Source organism: Prunus dulcis, chromosome 1 (assembly GCF_902201215.1).
Source record: "Prunus dulcis chromosome 1, ALMONDv2, whole genome shotgun sequence".
NCBI lineage: Eukaryota > Viridiplantae > Streptophyta > Magnoliopsida > Rosales > Rosaceae > Prunus > Prunus dulcis.
The window spans coordinates 20,760,577-20,780,710 of NC_047650.1; the positions used below are offsets into that span (position 1 = coordinate 20,760,577).

The 20,134-nt window shown below is 37.8% G+C and overlaps 4 protein-coding genes and 1 non-coding gene across 6 annotated transcripts; 2 read left to right on the plus strand and 3 right to left on the minus strand.

Moving 5' to 3' along the window:
- Positions 1-636: 636 nt before the first annotated feature.
- On the minus strand, positions 637-743 carry LOC117616882. The gene has a single exon (XR_004584226.1). It is a non-coding gene; the product is annotated as a small nucleolar RNA R71 (small nucleolar RNA).
- Positions 744-3,066: 2,323 nt separating this feature from the next.
- On the minus strand, positions 3,067-3,469 carry LOC117629001. Its single transcript, XM_034361536.1, has one exon. It carries the CDS (start codon positions 3,372-3,374, stop codon positions 3,165-3,167), a length of 210 nt encoding a protein of 69 aa, XP_034217427.1. The 5' UTR covers positions 3,375-3,469; the 3' UTR covers positions 3,067-3,164.
- Positions 3,470-6,227: 2,758 nt separating this feature from the next.
- On the plus strand, positions 6,228-13,074 carry LOC117628942 (calmodulin-binding transcription activator 4). 2 transcript variants are annotated; one of them, XM_034361490.1, is made up of 13 exons: positions 6,228-6,588; positions 6,662-6,774; positions 7,299-7,424; positions 7,537-7,652; positions 7,952-8,040; positions 8,312-8,357; positions 8,506-9,162; positions 9,346-9,436; positions 9,533-9,744; positions 10,633-11,303; positions 11,577-12,150; positions 12,442-12,735; positions 12,827-13,074. In XM_034361490.1, exons 2-13 carry the CDS (start codon positions 6,762-6,764, stop codon positions 12,920-12,922), a joined length of 2,985 nt encoding a protein of 994 aa, XP_034217381.1. In that variant the 5' UTR covers positions 6,228-6,588; positions 6,662-6,761; the 3' UTR covers positions 12,923-13,074. The 2 variants fall into 2 exon arrangements, with proteins under 2 accessions (XP_034217381.1, XP_034217376.1); XM_034361485.1 differs by lacking the exons at positions 6,228-6,588; positions 6,662-6,774 and having other exon boundaries at positions 7,268-7,424.
- Positions 13,075-13,212: 138 nt separating this feature from the next.
- Positions 13,213-14,825, plus strand: LOC117628969. The gene is made up of 2 exons (XM_034361508.1): positions 13,213-13,760; positions 14,073-14,825. The coding sequence occupies exons 1-2, from the start codon at positions 13,629-13,631 to the stop codon at positions 14,532-14,534; spliced, it is 594 nt and encodes a 197-aa protein (XP_034217399.1). The 5' UTR covers positions 13,213-13,628; the 3' UTR covers positions 14,535-14,825.
- A 118-nt stretch (positions 14,826-14,943) lies between these two features.
- LOC117628986 (nuclear transport factor 2A) lies at positions 14,944-17,879 on the minus strand. Its single transcript, XM_034361523.1, has 2 exons — positions 17,293-17,879; positions 14,944-15,350 (listed from the first exon to the last, which is right to left on the minus strand). Exons 1-2 carry the CDS (start codon positions 17,587-17,589, stop codon positions 15,276-15,278), a joined length of 372 nt encoding a protein of 123 aa, XP_034217414.1. The 5' UTR covers positions 17,590-17,879; the 3' UTR covers positions 14,944-15,275.
- Between the last annotated feature and the right edge of the window lie 2,255 nt (positions 17,880-20,134).

Here is a 20,134-nt window from a genome sequence, read left to right on the forward strand (position 1 = left end):
TTTTTATCATATTCTTCGTTTATTTTTGTTGGGGAAAAAAAAATCGTTTTATTTTTTTAATTTTTTTTCCCTCAGATTGCTGAAATCTCCGCATGGTCAACACCAAATTACAACTTGCACAGTGTGTTCCGTTTGACCCAGAGCCTGAGCGGATATCACGAAAAGAGCGCAGAGAATAGTTTCCAGCATCTGATTTTTCACTGAAGGACACATTTCTATAGGATTTGTTTGCAGATTTTGTGGACAACGAGGTTAAAACGGCGTTAGAATTACTGCAGCAGGCAGACCACTCAAAGAGTCATTGGCAGCCCGTGCCACTGATGTCCCCAATTGCATTGCGTATCCCGAACAAGAATAGGGTGATTCGTTCAGATCAAGCACCACATGCTTGAGATTTTACAACATTCCGGGCTGCCTAATGAAGATGCAAACATAATATTGCAAAATTTATTGTGGTTGCAAAAATATTTTGATTAGGGGTTTTTCTGCTGAAGCTATCAAGTTACGTCTTTTCCCTTTCACTTTGAAGACATGGCAGAAACTTAGTTATTCACTCTACCAACTAATAGCATTACTACTTGGCAGCAGTTACACACAAAATTCCTGAACAAATATTATCCAGCATCCAAGACATTGAATTACAAGAGGGAGATTTTGACATTCACACAGAAGCCTAATAAAGAGTTTCATGAAGCATGGGAGAGATATACAGAGATGTACATAAAGTGTCCACATGTTAATATTGATGCAGATACACAAATGAATATTTTCTTTGATGGGCTTAATCCTACATCTAAAAGCCATGTGAATGCATCAGCTGGAGGATCGTTGTCAAATAAATCTGCAATAGAGGCATTTGAACTGTTTGATATGATGGCTACAAAATCTCAACAATGGGCAGCAGAACATTCACAGAAAATGGGCATTTTTGAGTTATTAGTAGGTTCTCCCAACATGTTTACACAAATGGAAAAAATGGAGAAGAAAATTGACGCTAAATTTGATATTCTTCTACAACAAATAGCAAGTTCTACACAGGAACCACCTACAACAACAATTTGCACTATCTGCAGCATTGCTACACACGATATAATGGGTTGCCCATATAAATAATCCTACCCAAAGCTTTTTGAACAACATGTCAATATGATGAACAGCTATCAAAAGCCTAGGAATGATGCATATGCCAATCATTACAATCCAGGATGGAGGGATCACCCTAATTTCAAATGGGGTGATAATTAGAATAATGCAAAACCTTTCCAGCATGCACAAAAACCTTTTGTTCCCTCCAAACCACCTCTGGATGATCAACTTGCTAAATTGGCAGCAACAACACAATCATTCATCGAGGGCAACAATCAAAGATTTCAAAATGTTGAAGCATCAATTAAAAGTTTGGAGCAACAATATGGACAGCTAGCTGCACATATTTCAGACATAGAAACGGGCAAATTTCCTTGTCAAACAGTGCCTAATCCAAAAGGACGTGAAGATTGCAACGTTCTTCGGACTTTACGTTGTGGAAAAAGTTATGATAATCGTGAAAATAGCATTGAAAAGGAGCAACTGGTAGTGGAGGATAATGCAGAAAATTTTGCAGCAGCAGAACCTGCCAAAATTGCAGAAAAAATAACCTGGCAAATCTATAAATTGTCCAAAAACAGGTTTCTGAGCATGTTTATGAGGCCCCAATTCCATATCCCGAATGTTTGAAGCCAAACGCAAAAGACAAGCAATTAAAGGACTTTATGCAAACATTATCCAAGGTTCAAATCAAGGTCTTAAATATCGATAGTTTCGGAAAAATCAGTGATTCAAAGACACGGAAATATAGATGAAAATATCGGGAAAATATCGATATCGATAAAAATTGGAAAAAAACCACAGAAATTATGATAAATACATGGAAATTTTTAATGGAACTTTAGAAGAAGTTTATTTAGTCAATCATCTATTATTTTGACACAAGAAATTGGAAGGAAATGCATTGCATAGTGGGTTTGTGTGATTTAAGTTGATTATATTGCGACCTGACAAACTCTGTGACTTAGAAAATCTGAAGTAATTAATGAAAGAGAATTAAGCACCCTTTAGTGTGGAACATTACAACAATTAATCAACATGACAGTAAAGGTGTGGAACATTACAGTCATTAATTAACATGACACGTTAATGAAGCTACTGTTTCCAAGACGTTTTGTTTGTAATGAATTGTTTGGGTTTTTTTTTTTATAAAATTGGGTTGGGTTTGTTTTGAGTGCTATTTAAGTTTTTTGTGTTGGGCTTCTTTTTTAAGTTGATCAATGGCAGTCATGTAATTTATAAGAACTTAAAACACTAATTTTTTTTTATGTAGTAAATGAGTTTTGGGTGTGTTTCTAAAGTGCATTCCATGTGAATTTTTTTTAAATAATTTCAGCCCTTATTTTGGGTATATTAGTGAAGCTCCCTAAAATTATTTGATAAATTCCTCAATAAAAGGGAATTATATAATTTAATTGAGTGGTCAAATGATATCGGATTAAATGTATTTTTTTATAGGGATGATCTTTGAAAATAGACCGTTTGGATTAGTGAAATACAATTCGGAATAGACCCTACAAGGATGTCCCTCAAATAAGTTTATTTGAGGGATACCTTAATGAAAGCGCTATATATATGTGTGTGTGTGTGTGTTTTTTTTTTTTTCCGAAATCTTAAGATTTACAATAATACATGGACCACCTCCACTCTCATTGGAGGCTGCTGCTTTATCCATGAGTGAGCTAAGCCAATCAGCAATGAAATAGGCATATCCAGTGATCCAAACTACAGTCATCCAAGACGTTACCACTAGTTTAATTTCACAACCTAAAACCAGTAAATCTAATTTCATTCAGCAAGAACATAACTTGGTGTTCAAGAAGTTTATAGCTCTTAAGCAGTAACGACAAGCCAATGAAAACATGGCACAAAGAACACAAATTTTTCAATTGATCAAAGCCTCACTTAGATATTATTACACGAACACGACATTAACTGTAATTAACAACTTACAATGGAAGCCAAACAGAATAATTATTCCTCGGACTCTGTTCTGGTCAAAACAAAGTTGGTCACATTTTCTTCTTGTTTCCTTGGTGTCCCATTTTCACCACAAAAACAGAGGAGCTGGTAAAGAGTTAACCAAGGTAAAAATGGACCTTGATGGCCAACAAGAAGACGCAAATGAGAGCAAAGTAGAGGAGGGAGTGAACCATGATGGCTGCACCACTTGTTTGAAAGCCCCCAAACTCCACGCAGCCATGGCGCCCAGGCAACTGGAAAAGCAGACCTGGAGACAACAGCACAAACAGAACCACTGCCACGAACACCGGGCCCCAATCAGACATCCTTAAAACTCTCTCTCTCTCTCTCTCTCTCTCTCTCTCTCTCTCTCTCTCTATGTTCTGCTGGAACAGGGGAAGTTAAGTTGGTACCAAAAATGCTGCAATGAGAAATGGTAGGTTTGGATTTGGGGGTTGAAAGTTTATATATGAAGAAGAGAAGAAGACTTTGATTGGAAGAAAACAAACACTGACTGGCTGACTGGAACTGAATTGGAAATGAGATAAAGAGAGAAGACAGTGTGTGGGGCGGAGGCTTGGGAAAACAAGTCACTTGGATTCACTCTCCGCCGTCCCATTTGTGTTTGTGTGTTTCTTTCTAGTCTCTCTGTTTTCGCCATGTGACAAGGAATAAGAGCCACTGAGTCAAGTATTGTTTGCTTGTTAGGCTTCTTTCCCATTTAATGCTGCTGGGCCATCACTAATACAATTATACAAGAGCTCCTCCTCCTCCAGTTTTTTTTCTTTCTATTTTTTGTTTATTATTATATTTTTCATTGGGTTGGGCTCACACTGAGGAAATGGAGATGACAGTTTAATAATATTCATCATGGGTTAATTGGGCTTGGTTTCCCTTTGTTTTTTTTCCTTTGTTGGTTTAGCCTTTTGATAGAGGACTGGGAGCTCCTATAATAAGTAAATAATAAATTCATATTTCTATTTACAGTAGAAAATCGAGAATTAAAGTAAATTAAATATAATTATAATGGAAATCCTTGGTGTGTAAAGAAAGAAAGACAATAGTCCATAAGTCATGCCAACACAAACCTCCTAGGCCCTGTTTGGGATTTTTTTTTTTGGCCAAAAACCTGCTTCACTTTAAAGTTAAGCAGTTTAAGGTGTATGGTAAAAATAAAATATCCCGATTATTTTAAAAGCAGTGACCTTTTGACAGCAGCTTTAAAAGCAGGCTCTGGATTGCTTTTCAAAGCTATTTTCAAAAGAAGCAGAGATGAACCTTTAATGAATTTTTTTAATTCCCAAAATACCATAATTCATTTTAAAAAATGACACCACCTCCACTTCCACATCCTTCTCCTCCTCATCCTCCGCCACTACCTCCACAACCACCACCACCTCCACCACCACCACCACCTCCACGTCCACCACCCCCACCCAGCACTACCACCACAACCACCTCCTCCTCCAAAACCTCCACATCCACCACCACCTCCACAACCAACACCACAACCACCACCACCACCACCTCCACAACCGCCATCCCCACAACCACCACTACCACAATCACCAACTCCACCGTCATCACCACCATCACCTCCACTCCATCACTACCATCACATGATTAGTACATAACACTTTTAACATCATGTCTATTTTAGTCATTATTCATAGTTACAACAATTTTATATTAAAATTTACCAAACGGTTTTGACACTCCTTCTTGTACTAACATCACTTTAAAAATATTATTTACCAAACATGAAACTGCTTTACTTTACAACTAATTATTTTCAAAGCACAACATAAGCAGCTTTTTTTACCAGTGACAGCAATCCTAAACTGGGCCTTAACTCTATCTTAATCAAAAAGCGATAAATAAATAAAAAGTAGCTTATTATTTGATAATGGAAACTACCCTAGAGCTAGCAGCTAGCCACTTTGAACACCAACTAAAACATTGTAGACTATGGTGTCCCAATAGTTTCTGTACGGAGTGGACACCAGCTTCTGGTCATAAGTATGGGATTTTATTTTAGTTATTCTTCTTCCTTTTAATAAGTACCACTTGCATTTGACCAGTTGTCACCATGGAAATGCTACCTAGTACCACAGCCAACGGTTTTCATTTGCACAGGATAAACCCGATCACAGAAAGTCAATTTGTGACCAGTCGACAAATTGACTTCTTCTGATTCTCAAGACTCTCCATGATAATGCTACCTTATAATAATATTTTGTTATCATATGTTTTCATTTTCTTCTTTTGGGTTAAAGTGTTGTAGCATGATTCAATTGGACCACCACTTGGTTGTTGGTATGTCATTTTGCAAATGTCAAAATCGCAGCAAACTAAACCCATTTTTCTTCCTGATACTATTTGCCATCTTTATCTGTAAGGAGATATTCATCCTTCTTGTGAATCACAGTTTAACACATATACAGAAATAATTCATCAAAAACACAAAAAGAAAAACTTTTACACACATATTACACTGCTGTTAGTATGAATATAGAACCTTTTACTTACCAAATAAGGAGATAAGTATTTTCCTTTTCTTCAACCTACATGGCTAATATTTTGAACATCAATTAAAAAGATGAATATGTACCACTAAAACAAGTCTCCATCGATACAAAACAAATGGAATGAAATGCATGTATGCTTATCTCAACCAATATCCAAAACCATCCAAGGGCAGCCGCCTCACAATTTCATCCCAACCACAACATAAAAGTTACAACTCCACTTCTTGATATCCATAACCTCTTTCTCCGTCTCTTGGCTGCTTGCTTGCTTCCCTATGCTCTTTCATTCTCAGTCAAAATATGTGCCGTGGGGGACATTTCAGTCCACCACACACACACAAAACAAATGAAAAATGTGGGGGATATTTTATGCACTCACTCTCAACCAACGAAACTCAGGAGAGGAATATGCGAGCAGGGCATCTTTTCCACGTTTTTTATTTTATCAATTAAAAATATCTCGTGACAAATAAAAAATAAAAAATCATTAACGCAGCTGAAATTGCTGTCACCTATCTTTGTACTACTATGTTAAATGACGAAAACAACCCTCCCTTCCGCAGTAGGAAGGAACGTTGTCCCTAGTCCCTACCTACCCATCTATTCCTCTGCTTCGCGGTATATGCCGCGGTTGTTCTGGTCTGTCCATCGTACTAGGTAAGTACACCATCAGCGGTCTAGACATAGGCACTCACGACTCACGACTCACGACTCACGACTCACGACCCGTACCGTGAAGTTTCTAACTTTGAAGCAATAGCAAGATTTTCAGCTGGCCAATTAGTTTTTGCCACGTCATCGGAGCACGAAGCTTCGTGGAGGCAGGTAGCACAGGATAGTAATTCGCTCCTTCTTTTCTCTCTTCGTCCTGGACCTCCTTGGGGTCGTTTCGTTTACAATACACTTGGTCTTGGTCGCGCTGTCCCTGTCGATTATTTTACTTTCGAAGCCGAAGCTCCAAGCTCCAGCCTTACACTCGGCGAACAACGGGCTCACCTGTGATCCGGTTCAGGTATATTTAACCGTCAGCCGGACCCGGATTTCGTCCCTTTCCGAAGCTCAACTCTTTAATTTGCTTCTTGTAGATTTGAGTGAAGTGTCGTCCTCGTCGACGCAAATGAGCACAAGTCAAACGCTTTTTCTGCAGTTCGTGGTCAAGTTTTGATTTTTCGACAATCACTGAATATGATGCAATCAGGTACGTAGGATCGCGAGCTTGTTCTCTTATAGTCAGAAAGAAAAGAAAATTAAAAATTACTAGTTTTTGGGTTGAATTTGAGTCTGAAAATGCACTGTTTATATAGATAGATTTGGAAATTTTTCTGACCCCCTTCATGTTTATAATCAGGGCATTTGGGCCTGTTGACTGGTTTTTTTAATTAGAGATTGTTTATAACCATCAAAATTTGCACTTTGTCTTGGTTAATTTCTTTCTGCATGAAATGAAGTAACGGTTCAAATGTGATTCGGCTGTGTTTGGTTTATCTTGTAGTTAATTTAATTTGGAACGTCAGTTTTAAGTCTATCCTGCTGCAAATAATTTCATTTTTGTTTTAAATTGGGTCTTAATGTCTGACATTTCTGTTTTCCTCGGATTCTATGATCTTATACAAAGCCTGTGCTATGTTGCAATCACAGCCTTTGTAAACTATGGTTCATGGCCATTATAAGTTGTCAATTGGAAACTGTTTGACATGTGTACTATTATGCGTATGTTCTCAGGGTATAATATTAATGATTTGCTTCAAGAAGCTCAAACCCGTTGGCTGAAGCCTGCGGAAGTGCTCTACATATTACAGAACCATGAAAAGTTCACGCTCGCCTCAGAGCCCCCTCAACAGCCTAGTAGTAAGTGTCCTTTTGGTATTGTATTAGAATGGCATATTGGTATCCCTATCCTTGTTGTTACATCCACTGCGTATAAATTCATATGCCCTACCTTTTTGTGGTTTTGTAACAGGTGGATCTTTGTTTCTTTTTAACAAGAGGGTCCTTCGGTTCTTCCGTAGAGACGGGCACCATTGGCGTAAAAAGAAGGATGGAAGAACCGTTGGCGAAGCTCATGAACGACTTAAGGTTTGTTGAAGCAGTCTATTCTGTTATCCTAAATGCTTTCTTTTGTGAAAAAGGTCCTTCCTTATTGCACTGAACAGTAAATTTATTTATTTATTTATTTTTTTTGTGGGTAGTTATGAAATGAGTAAGGTATTTGTTAGAATGGTTCAGTGGCTTGATGAAGTTTTTTTCTATTATGAAAAAGTTACTGCTTTATTTTGCTCTGTTTATGTTTTTGCACTAAGCTAATGGGGTTAGTACTGAGGTCAATTTATTCCTATATATCAGTTTGAGTAATGACATTTCTTATGCATGATTAGGTTGGAAATGCTGAAACTTTAAATTGTTATTACGCACATGGAGAGAACAACCCAAATTTTCAGAGACGTAGCTACTGGATGCTAGATCCGTGAGTACCTTTATAATTATCATCGAGTTCATTTCCTTATATAATTAAGTTTTTTGTAAAATGTCTGATTTTGACATAATTATTATCCACATGTATTTAATTTACATCTAACTTCCATTGAGATAAAAGTAGGATTATGTTTTTGTCATAACATATCGCAGACTCCATGCTGTTTCCCTCCATTTATATTCGTATCGGTTAGGCTTTAGCATATGTTAGGAATAACATATATGGAAAAGATTTTAACAAGTTATTATCATCCTTTTGGCAGGGCATATGAGCACATTGTTCTTGTGCATTATAGAGAAATTAGTGAGGTGAGTCTTTAGGACCTGATTATAAACAAGCATATCTCACTACTTCACACCGTGTGTAGAATTTTTTTAAAGCAAAGATGCACAAGCAGCCTGTGGTCTGTCGCTTTAGTTTTGAATTGACATCCCTGCTTGCAATGCTGCATTTCAGGGAAAGTCCAGTACTGGATCTTTTGCACAATCACCAGTATCCTCTTCTTCCTTCAGCCATAGTCCGAGCTCTAAGACTACTCAAAATAGGGGCTCTGTCTCCATGATTAGTGATTTACCTGAACCTTATCAGAATTTATCAAGTCCAGGTTCTGTAGAAGTTAATTCAGATGCAGCCATCAAGAAAAATGGAAGGGAAAACCCAGATAAGTTATATGGAACTGGGGAGTCAGATAGTTCAGCTAAGTTTGATGTTGGTCAAGCTTTGCGACGGCTCGAGGAGCAGTTAAGTTTGAATGAGGACAGCTTCAATGAATTTGTCGATGATAATCCAAATTCAGATATCATGGACAGGTTCAATGAATTTTTGGATGATACAAATGGTTCGGATATCCTGGAAGACCATAGTGATATGACCAATCAGGATCAGTTTACTGCCTTCCATGGACCAGAATATGTTGTACATGATCAGTTCTATGGTGGACGTGTTCAGATGCAAGATAATACAAACAATAGTGGTGAACATAGTCAATTTATTGGTCAGGAATTTGCAGATAGAAACAAAGACTCTGCACCTTGGAAAGAGGTTCTGGATTCATGTAAGCCTTCATCAGTTGTAGAGCCCAAGGAGAAATGCTTATACGGATTGGACACAAATGTGAGTATTACCAAGAATTACATACTGTTCTTTGTTTTTGTCCCCATTTATTACACTTTTACTCAGATATATTCCTAGAGATTGTTAATGGATTTTGGCTGCTTAAATTTTGTATGTCTTTTATGAATGGCTTGGTCCCATGTATCTGAGATGGCATTAACCTCTTTATGTTAATTGCAACAGGAAAAGTTGCCATCTTCTTTCACGAGTGGACCAACTGAAGGTCAGGAGCATTGTCAGTGGTTAAATTCAGACGGAACTAATGTTAAAAACTGTATGATTTCCTTTTCTCATTAGGAAAATTGGTTTAACACGTCTTTTAGCACCTACTAATATTTTTCAGACTCTGACAAGTTTCACGTGTTATCAGTTTCTTTGTCATTGCCTGAAGAAGTTGACAGTTTCAAGCTTTCTCCATATTCCTCTGCGATGGGAACACATTCAGACTATTATACATCGTTGTTTGAGCAAGGCCAGACTGGAACTCTTGATTCAGATATCAGTTTGACTGTTGCACAAAAGCAAAAGTTTACAATTCGGGAAATATCTCCAGAATGGGGTTATGCCACTGAGGCCACAAAGGTATGTTTCGCATCATACTATGTCTGGTAATGCTCCTTAGAATAATCATTCGGTTAATATGGAAGTAGTACTCCCATGATGTTCCCCATGCTTGTTTTATAATTTTCTGGAGCATTCCTGAATCAATCTTCATGTCTCTGCTCCTTAATGGAGTCCTTATCTAACAGTTCATTCTCTGTTTCACCTTTTTTCATATGATCATTATACTACAAATCAGTAAGGAAAAGTTGGATATGTTAACCTGAACTAAATCACTGAATAAAGCCCTGTCACTTCAGATTATCCCTAGTGAATATTTTCCACCAGGTGCTTCTTATGCTACTAAAAGTTTGAGTTATTAGTCCAGATCTCGATGACCAGATATCAAAATTACCAATAATCCAGTACAACAATCTGTCTAATCTAAACTGTTTCAGAAACCAAATACCCTGGTCTTGTAAGGGTAGCCTGTCTATGCTTTACTTATTATTGGTCCCTCAGACCAAAATGAACTCTACAAAAATCAACTTGGAATGTTGATCTTACATTGTCTGTAAGAAAATAATGAGTTAATACTGCAATTTTGATTTAAGCTGCAATCAACGTATGATCTGATCAGTATAAAAAACAATAATTAAAACCAGTCATGTTCATGGGTACTCTCGTGTGCATTTTAGGCCAAGCAGTCTTTTTCTTTTTTAATGTGATATTTACTTCTTTTTTATAAAAAAAAAAAAAATTGGCCAAGTGACAATGCAGAGAACTGTTGAGTATCCACCTTATAACAAAGTCCTAATACGGTAGATTCTCCCTTGGATTTGTTTTTCCCCAAAAAAAAAAAGTTTCTTTGTGGGGCTTTTGTTTTTTGTAGTTTAAGATTAAACTTAAAGCCCACGTTGCTCGATGCAGGTCATCATTGTTGGATCTTTTCTGTGTGATCCATCAGATTCTGCATGGAGTTGTATGTTTGGTGACGTTGAAGTCCCTGCTCAGATCATTCAGGATGGTGTACTCTGTTGTGAAGCTCCTCCTCACCTTTTTGGGAAGGTGACTATCTGCATTACTTCAAGCAACCGGGTGTCCTGCAGTGAAGTCAGAGAGTTTGAGTATCGAGTTAAGGGCAGCAGTGGTACTAATAACTCGCCTCCAACAGAAACTACCAAGAGTGCTGAAGAGCTGTTATTACTTGTCAGGTTCGTTCAAATGCTCATGTCTGATTCATCAATGCAGAACAGAGATAGTGTTGAACCTGAGACCCTGAGGAGATTGAAAGCTGACGATGATTCATGGGATAGTATCATTGAGGCTTTATTACTCGGCAGTGGAAGTGCATCTAGTAACATATATTGGCTTTTGGAAGAGCTTTTGAAAGACAAGTTGCAGCAATGGCTTTCTTCCAGATCCCATGGACTTGACCAGACAGGTTGTTCCTTGTCCAAGAAAGAGCAAGGGATAATACACATGGTTGCTGGTTTGGGCTTTGAGTGGGCCTTAAACTCAATACTAAGTTGTGGAGTCAATATTAATTTCCGTGACATAAATGGATGGACTGCTCTGCATTGGGCCGCTCGTTTTGGAAGGTAATAAATCTTTCCTTTTTTTCTTTGGGGTTATTCCTTGTCCAAAAGAGCGAAGGAGTGATACACATGGGTTGTTGGGATATTTAGTGAATGTGTTTCATTTCACTTGCATAACACGTTAATATTTCAACAAAACTAGGACAAAGGGTTACACTTACATATTTCAAATACTTGTTTCATCAATGCAAAATTAGCAAGGAAATAGCCAAGACAAAATAATCTCATATAGGCTAGCTCTTGTGGTGCATCATTCAAATTTTCTTATTTTAACAGGGAAAAGATGGTTGCTGTACTTATAGCTTCCGGTGCATCAGCTGGAGCAGTGACGGATCCCAATTCCCAAGATCCAATTGGCAAAACTCCGGCATCTATTGCAGCCATCAGTGGGCATAAGGGACTTGCAGGCTATCTTTCAGAGGTCTCATTAACTAGCCATCTGTCATCCCTTACACTGGAAGAAAGTGAGCTTTCTAAAGGCTCCGCTGAGGTTGAAGCAGAAATAACTGTAAACAGCATCTCAAACAGAAGCCTTCAGGGCAATGAGGATCAGGCCTCACTTAAAAACACCTTGGCCGCTGTCCGGAATGCAGCTCAGGCTGCGGCACGCATACAATCTGCTTTCCGAGCACATTCTTTCAGAAAACGACAACATAAAGAAGCTGGTGTTAGTGTAGATGATTATGGTATCAGTTCAGATGACATTCAAGGGCTTTCAGCGATGTCAAAGCTAGCCTTTCGTAACCCACGTGATTACAATTCAGCTGCAGTATCTATTCAGAAGAAATATCGAGGCTGGAAAGGTCGCAAGGATTTCCTGGCCTTGCGCCAGAAAGTTGTAAAGATACAGGTACCTCAGTTTTTTTGCAGAATCGATTTACCATTAATTCATCCTGCACCACATATTTTGAAGTTAGGATTTGCTGTGTGCAAAGCATTTACCATATGCAGAGCTTACTCGATTGTTGAATCAAGTTGCATAATGGATGAATTGAGAATCAAAAGGAATCCTTATCTTTGTTTTTTTTTTTCTTTTTAAATCAAATGCACCCACTTGGATATAAATTCAGGATGTTGAAATTATTCTACTTAGTAAAATACTATATACTAAAATGGATTATATACTTTTCTTTCTTGACAGGCGCATGTGAGAGGGTATCAGGTCAGGAAGCACTACAAGGTAATTTGCTGGGCTGTTGGAATCCTGGACAAAGTCGTACTAAGATGGCGAAGGAAAGGAGTTGGTTTGCGTGGTTTTCGGCATGAAACACAGTCCAGTGAAGAAAGTGAAGATGAAGATATTCTCAAGGTGTTCCGCAAACAGAAAGTGGATGGAGCCATTGATGAGGCTGTCTCGCGGGTGCTGTCCATGGTTGAGTCTCCAGAGGCACGCCAGCAGTATCATCGCATGCTGGAGAGGTACCATCAAGCTAAGGTAAGCAAGCAAGCCACAGATTTTGATGAAACAACATTCCATGGACTTAGATTTAACTCATGTAAAACGTCTATTCAATTTAATCTTGCAGGCTGAACTAGGTGGCACTAGTGGTGAAGCAGACGTACCGAATTCCCTTGATGATACATTCAATATAGAAGACATTGATATGTATCAGTTTCCCTAGAAGCAAACATCTAATTTTTCTAACTTATGGTGCTCTTTGGTTTACCTAAATTTCACTAATCACATAGTAGATGTATGTTGTTAGTATGGCTTCATTTTGTACATAATGAGCTTGGTTAATGATGTAAAGAGATGTTGATTGATGAGTTTTCATATATATATATATATATATATATATGTATATTATATCATATCGTTGCTGTTAATGCTTCCTGTTATTGTTGTTGTCAATGTCGTTTTTCGTTTGTTCTACTACAATCGCCTATTAGTCTCATGGATGTCACTCTGATATTATTATGGACGGCGGTGGCTCATCTCCCCGACTGCCGATCCATGAACTGACGACAATAATCTTTTTGTCGTAATCGTCGATGTTTAATTATAGTTGGCCTCGTTTAGCGTACAGATTCTGATCAGTCAGTAGACCGACCGGATTCTGATCGTAGATAAAAAAAAATAAAAAAATAAAAGAGAGCTGTTCGTATCACTGACTGACTATCAGCCATTCATATAGCCAAAAGGCCAATACTTTTACGCCACGTCAGGTGCAAGTGCTACGTGTCATGCCAAGATGACATGACAAGCTTGGCACTCGGTGCTTGTTAGTAGAATCTTGAATGAGAGGGGTTTTGTTTTGTTTTGTTTCGAGTTTGACTTCTCTCTTTGTGTTGTATGAGATCTCAGGGTGACCCAACAACAACTCGGCCATGGATTCGAAAGATGAAAACGTGGAGCTGATTAACGAGGCCATCAAGAGGCTCTTAGAGGAGAGGAAAAACAGAGATGCCTCAGCTGATGATGATGACGACTGCCTCCTCCTCTCCCGATTGCTCTCTCAGGTTAGTAAATCACCCATCTCAATTCTCTCTCTCTCTCTCTCTCTCTCTCTCTCTCTCTCTAATTAAGCTATGCATGTATGTAAACAAAAGAACCATACTTCCGATTTCTTTTTCCTTTTTATGAACGAGAGAGGCAGGAGGGATTCGAACACGGACCTTTTACAATCGGCTCTGACCTACTCTATTTGCCTTGTTTCGATATATTTCTTCATTTCTTGTGCAGTATATATATATATATACTGCAGGGTTGGCAATAAAATTCATGAATCTTGTTAATATTTTTGCCCACTGGTTGGATTCTATTATTGACAGGTAGAGTCGTTAAAAGGCAACGAGCGGATTCAGAAACCCGAAGCTTTAACGAAACCGGGAGAGTTAACTTCCTCTGCAGATGGGTATCAATCGAAGCCGAAAAGCGAGAGTGGTGGTGACAAAGCAGGCGGAGATGACGGTGGCTCCGATGAAATTGATAGAGAAGAGATAATCAAAGAACTTAACAAGGTGAAGAGACAGAACACGATCACCCACTGGCTTCTTTCCGTCATGATTGTGCTCACTGTTGCTTGGCAAGCCTCTGAGGTGACCCTTCTCTGGAAATTTAAAGACGGGTTGAGTCACCCGTTTAAATACTTTGGAGACATGCTCACAGGGAAAGGGGCAGGCAAGGACTCAGAAGAACACAAAAAAGAGGTTCCTCCTCTCCCTTGTCTCAAAATTCCTGAGCTCCCTCACGTGGAGTTGCCAGATATGAGTCTAACTGGTGAACAGCATTGAGCAAATTGCTTGCCTTTCATCTGCTCTGGCCCAAAGATTCAATATGAAAGAGTGAAGAAGAGACTTTCGATTTTATGGGTTGACATTTTTGAAACCCCTAGATTTAATCATGGGATTCTTGGGAGAGCTGTGAATATTGCTACTTTGATAAAGTTTATTCAGCAAATAGTCAATAAGCAGAATAGGGAGTGGCCGTATTTGCACAAGCCTCTTCTTTGAACCGTGCTTGTGATTTTTGATTCAATGCAAGATTAAAAGTTACGGAAACGAACACAAAAGATTGTTTTACTCCATCCACAGCTTCACTATCACTCACCGACCAATCGATTCGATTCATATCGATTCATCCATTATGAACGTATTTATTTATGATCCCAAATCTCGATCACATGGAATTACCAGCCCGATCACTAGACAAATCATATGATTAGTTTAAATGCCACGTCACACACAGAACACAAAGGACAAAAGAGTAATTGGATCAAGGAAACATTCTTCAATCTTCAAACCTCCAATACCTTTAGACAATTACCCAGAGCAATGTAACTTTCCAATTCAACCAATAACAATCATACGAATCTCTAAATTCTGGTGACAGAAAAAAACACAACGAACACTAAACATCCAACCAAAAGAAAGTTCATACTTTCCATTTGAGATCCCTACGACTAAACAGTAATAGGCAGGGATGAGAGCACACATATTCCCACTCTTTGTTGAATGTGAGCGATGATCTTGTCTTCATGCATAGTTCAACCGGAAAATGTCATTGAACACATAGAAGCTTCCCTGTGGAGTAGGCATCAAATGGAACATCTGAAAACGAAAACCATAAAAAGAACTATGATTAGGTAAAAGCAACTGCATATGGAAACAAAGAATTACAATAATAAAGATCATGATGCTCAAATGCCTACATAATTGGTAAATCACGAATAAATTTGATTCAACAAAGGAAGACGGTCAACACTCAGAATCTAGAATAAGTTAACGAAGGAGTTGATTATATACACCTAAACATAAAAAAAATTGAAAACAATTTGAGAAATTGGATGTTTAATTAGTTATCTGAGATATATACAGCCTACTAAAATTTTGAAAAAAAGGGACCAGTACCCATGTACTGATTTCTAAAAGTGAAAAACTGTTGAGCTCCTGATGAGGAAAAGAAATAATGATATGCGCTCGGCATAGCTTATATTGTTAATTCAAGAGACAGGTAGCTTAAATTAGTAAAACATGGAACTCATAGAAACTCCATGGCTATAATTATAAACAGGGCATGCAAGCCAAGAAGAAGAATAAGAATGAAGCTCTTGTCCTTTTGGGCACAAGCATACACACAGTACATTTGCCAAAGGAGGCGAAGAGAGAGAGAGAGAGAGAGAGAGAGAGAGAGAGAGAGAGAAGACGAAGAATCTTTTTAAATCACTTCACTTCGGGTCAGCAATAAGGTTTTTCCTCAATAGCGTAGGCAAGAAGGCTATTTTCTTTTTTACAATAATGAAATTTTCTGGAGAGAGATGCTTAATGCTAGAATTCTCTTGCAGCGTGTCAGTCCTGATATGAGTGGAAGTAAAAGTAGCCAAATTAACATGCCAAATCAACTTTAAACAACCATATATACCAACACAATCATGAAAAGCTAGTCAATCACACATCACGACCAAAGCAGAAAACAAAATGAATCCAGCTGAGTAGCATCCTTGGGTAAAGTAAAACCATCCCAAGTTTTGAGCTGATTTACAACAAACACTGTTGAAACGAATAGCAAATCAATCAGTTTCAAATTGTAATCTTCTACATGATGTCTAAGGACCCCTGTAAAAAGGTGGTGACCATAAAGAAAAAGGTAATACAAGATCGTTATACAACCTACAAAGCAATTAAAGGCAAGAGAGAACGGATAGGCATAAATCGATCCGACCAATGATTAACAATCAATGAAACAAAGTTATATAACAAGAATGAAGATTTCTATAACGTGAAATTAGAACATCCAGATTTCGTGGACTTACTGCCATAATTTAGGCCCAATGAAATTGAAACTACGATTTCAATACCGGATTCCTTCACAACAGAGAGAAAACAGCAGTTTTATGCAGACATTCATACATTATCCACTAAAACCTCAATTTGTTTCTCCCTTCTAGAGAAGTGGACCGTATAGTAAACCGCTGGTTGATTTAATAGCAAAGGATTATCAAAGCAATTCAATCTTCTATTGAAGTATCGAAAATGAGCATAATATTCACAATTGACATATGTCAGCAGGAGAAATCGAACAAAATCTAAAAGAAACAAAGTAAGAAATATTCAAATCCACACAAGCATCCTTCTTTGGTAGTTGTCAGCATAAGAAATGCTGTATCGCGGTAAGTATAACCTGCATATAACATGCGGCCAAATCGGACTGAAACTAAAATTTACAGAAGCGCGAAATAATACACATAGATCCAATCACGACAAAAATCAAATCCGATACAGAAAAACACCTCATAAATCTAACAAAACCAGTCAATCGAATATAGTAATTCCACTATCGTATATGCACACTAAAGTTTTAAATAGATCGAGGCCAAAACCTCGACCAAAACCCCTCCAATCTTACCCTAAAAGATTCATAATTCTAATTCTAGCCAGCAGAACCAACGATCGCACAATAGATTAGCAGCAGATCAGCCAAACAGCCACAACTTAAACCCTAAAACCGCCGCAGATAAATAGAAGACATGAAATCGGAAAAGCAAGTATATACCTGGCTGAACTTGAGAGCATGCTGCTCACCGGCGAGCTGGAGATTGCCGCTGACGAAGACGAGCATGCCGCCGGCAGGGCCAGAGGGCTGGCAATCGACGGTGGTGATGCTGTGCTGGCACTGCTGGAAAGGGAGGCTTGTAAGCTTGGCCACGATGTTTTGTGACCCTTGGATCTTCTGACCTTCGAAGGTCAACATCGAACCTTCCTGGTACAAATTCACCAAGGCCCCGCGATTCGCGTCGAACAACGTATAGTAATGCTCCACGAATGCTTTGGCCACCGAATCTGGATCCATCTCAGCCGCACCTGATCACCGCCCCCGCGAAAGAGACTCAAAAGACTCTGAAACAGAGAAGGGACTTACTGCAAACAAAGAAGAAACGGTAGGCACGAAGAGGAGAGCTGGGACAGTCTGCGACCGAATGACTAGGTTTATATATATGTTCTATTTATTTATTTTACTTTTTTTTTTAAAATTGTAATTTTTCAAGTTTCCACCGATATTTAGAGGAGGATATCGCCATGGGATTTACCGGATCGGCCCACCGTATCGCTCCTATTTGCGTGGGTCTGACGCTGGTTATTATTTTCTTTTAAAGCAAGTTTTCTTTATCTTATGCATGTGATTTTACTTTCCTCTTAAGTAGCCACTTGGCATGCCCGAACGCATGAAATTTTATTTTTCTTTTAGCTACCGTATTATTTTATAATTTCTTTTTTTCGCACGAGTTTGAGTATGTCAATTGCTTTTTATATAACAATTTAAATTTAAATTTATAGATATTAAGAAATTTTTATGTAAAATATTTTAAGTGGAATAGGAGATCCATTTTATTTTTATATGAAAAAAAAATATTAATTTACTATTCCATGCTAATTTAATAAATAATTTTCATCCCTCCTTGTTAATTAGGTGTAGTTTTTGAAATTATGGGATTTTTAAAAAAGAAGTATTGAAGAGGGAGAAAAAGATAATTTTAAAAAAAAATACAAGTTCATATAACATCAATAATCGCTTCACAGTCTAATAAGAGAATATTTATGTTTGTTTTTTTTTTGTCACAGAGAATATTTATGTTTTGACACTTATATATTTGCAAATGAAGAAAATACTTTATTATAATTTCATATTTTTGGATTTATATCCAAAGACACTCATAACATCCCAAGAGGAAGAATCTAGATTCCTATAGTTTATTAGAAAAATACTTTTTTTGTGAATTAGGATAACGTAGAGCCATTATTTCAACATTTTAAAGTTTTTATTTTTTAATTAATCGGAAGGGAGGATTCCACCTTCAAACCTTTTCCAATATAAGAAAAACACTTGGTGATGAGTAAAAATTCATCCAGCTCGCACTTCACCAAATTACTTGGGGCTCATTTGGGAGTGATTCTCGAAGGACTAGAATCACTTAAGTGATTTTTGGTGATTTTTGACCTATCCAGAATCACTCCCAAACATGCCCTTAATCGAAAGACCAAAAATAATAATAATAAATTTTAGGGAGCTTTAGTTTTCACACATAAAATACTTTACTAATTTGAAAGATAGATATACAATTTTACTTAATTAATATAAAACCAAAGACAATAAAGTAACACCTACTTTTACTAAAATAACATTGAAGAGCACTACAATTACAACATGTGCCATTGTGATTTATTGTCAAATATAGAGTCAAAACGACATAACAAGACTCAAAACAGAACAAAAAACGACACTACTCAAATTGAATCAGTTCCAAAAACCCTTTCGCGCGACCTTTCATCTTCAACTTCAGAGTGCTTCAGCCGATAGTTCCTCACTGACCACCACCAACGACGACGACGAGCAACGACGAGCAGCAACGACGAGCGGCAACGACGACGAGCAGCAGCAACGACGAAGAGCAGCAACGACGACGAGCAACGACGACGAGCAGAAACCACCACCAACAACGACAACCACTGACGACTATCGAAGCGATTTTCACTCTCTTGGGAAAAAAACAGTAAGAAAATGACCCTCTAACACAGATTTGTCTTCGATTTTAGGGATTACACATTTTTGCATGTTGTTCTTTATGCAATGCAGTTTTTGGAAAAATGGATGAATCGTTGGATTCAAAACTACTCTTCGTTTAGGTTTTTCTTCGTTTATAGGGATTAACCATTCAAAATCGTTGGATTCAAAATTTCTGGTTGTTTGTAGCAGATTTTGAACCAGAAACAGTTTCTGGTTCCATAATTCACTTTCAGAGTGCTTTTTGCTAGGGTTTATGGGAATGTTATAACTGATCATGAAGTCAAACGTGTTTTGATATTCAGTACTTTCTTTGCATTTTGATTTCTGGTTGTTTGTAGCAAATTTTGAACCAGAAACTGCATTGCAGTTTCTGGTTCCATAATTCAATTTCAGATAGCATTTTGCTAGGGTTTATGGGAATATTATAACTGCTCGTGAAGTCAAACGTGTTTTGATATTCAGTACTGTCTTTGCATTTTGATTTCTGGTTGTTTGTAGCAGATTTTGGCCAGAAACTACAATGCAGTTTCTGGTTCCATAATTCAATTTTAGAGTGCTTTTTGCTAGGGTTTATGGGAATGTTATAACTGCTCATGAAGTTAAACGTGTTTTGATATTCAGTACTGTCTTTGCATTTTGATTTCTGGTTGTTTGTAGCAGATTTTGAACCAGAAACTGCATTGCAGTTTCTGGTTCCATAATTCAATTTCAGAGTGCTTTTTGCTAGGGTTTATGGGAATATTATAACTGCTCGTGAAGTCAAACTTGTTTTGATATTCAGTACTGTCTTTGCATTTTGATTTCTGGTTGTTTGTAGCAGATTTTGAACCAG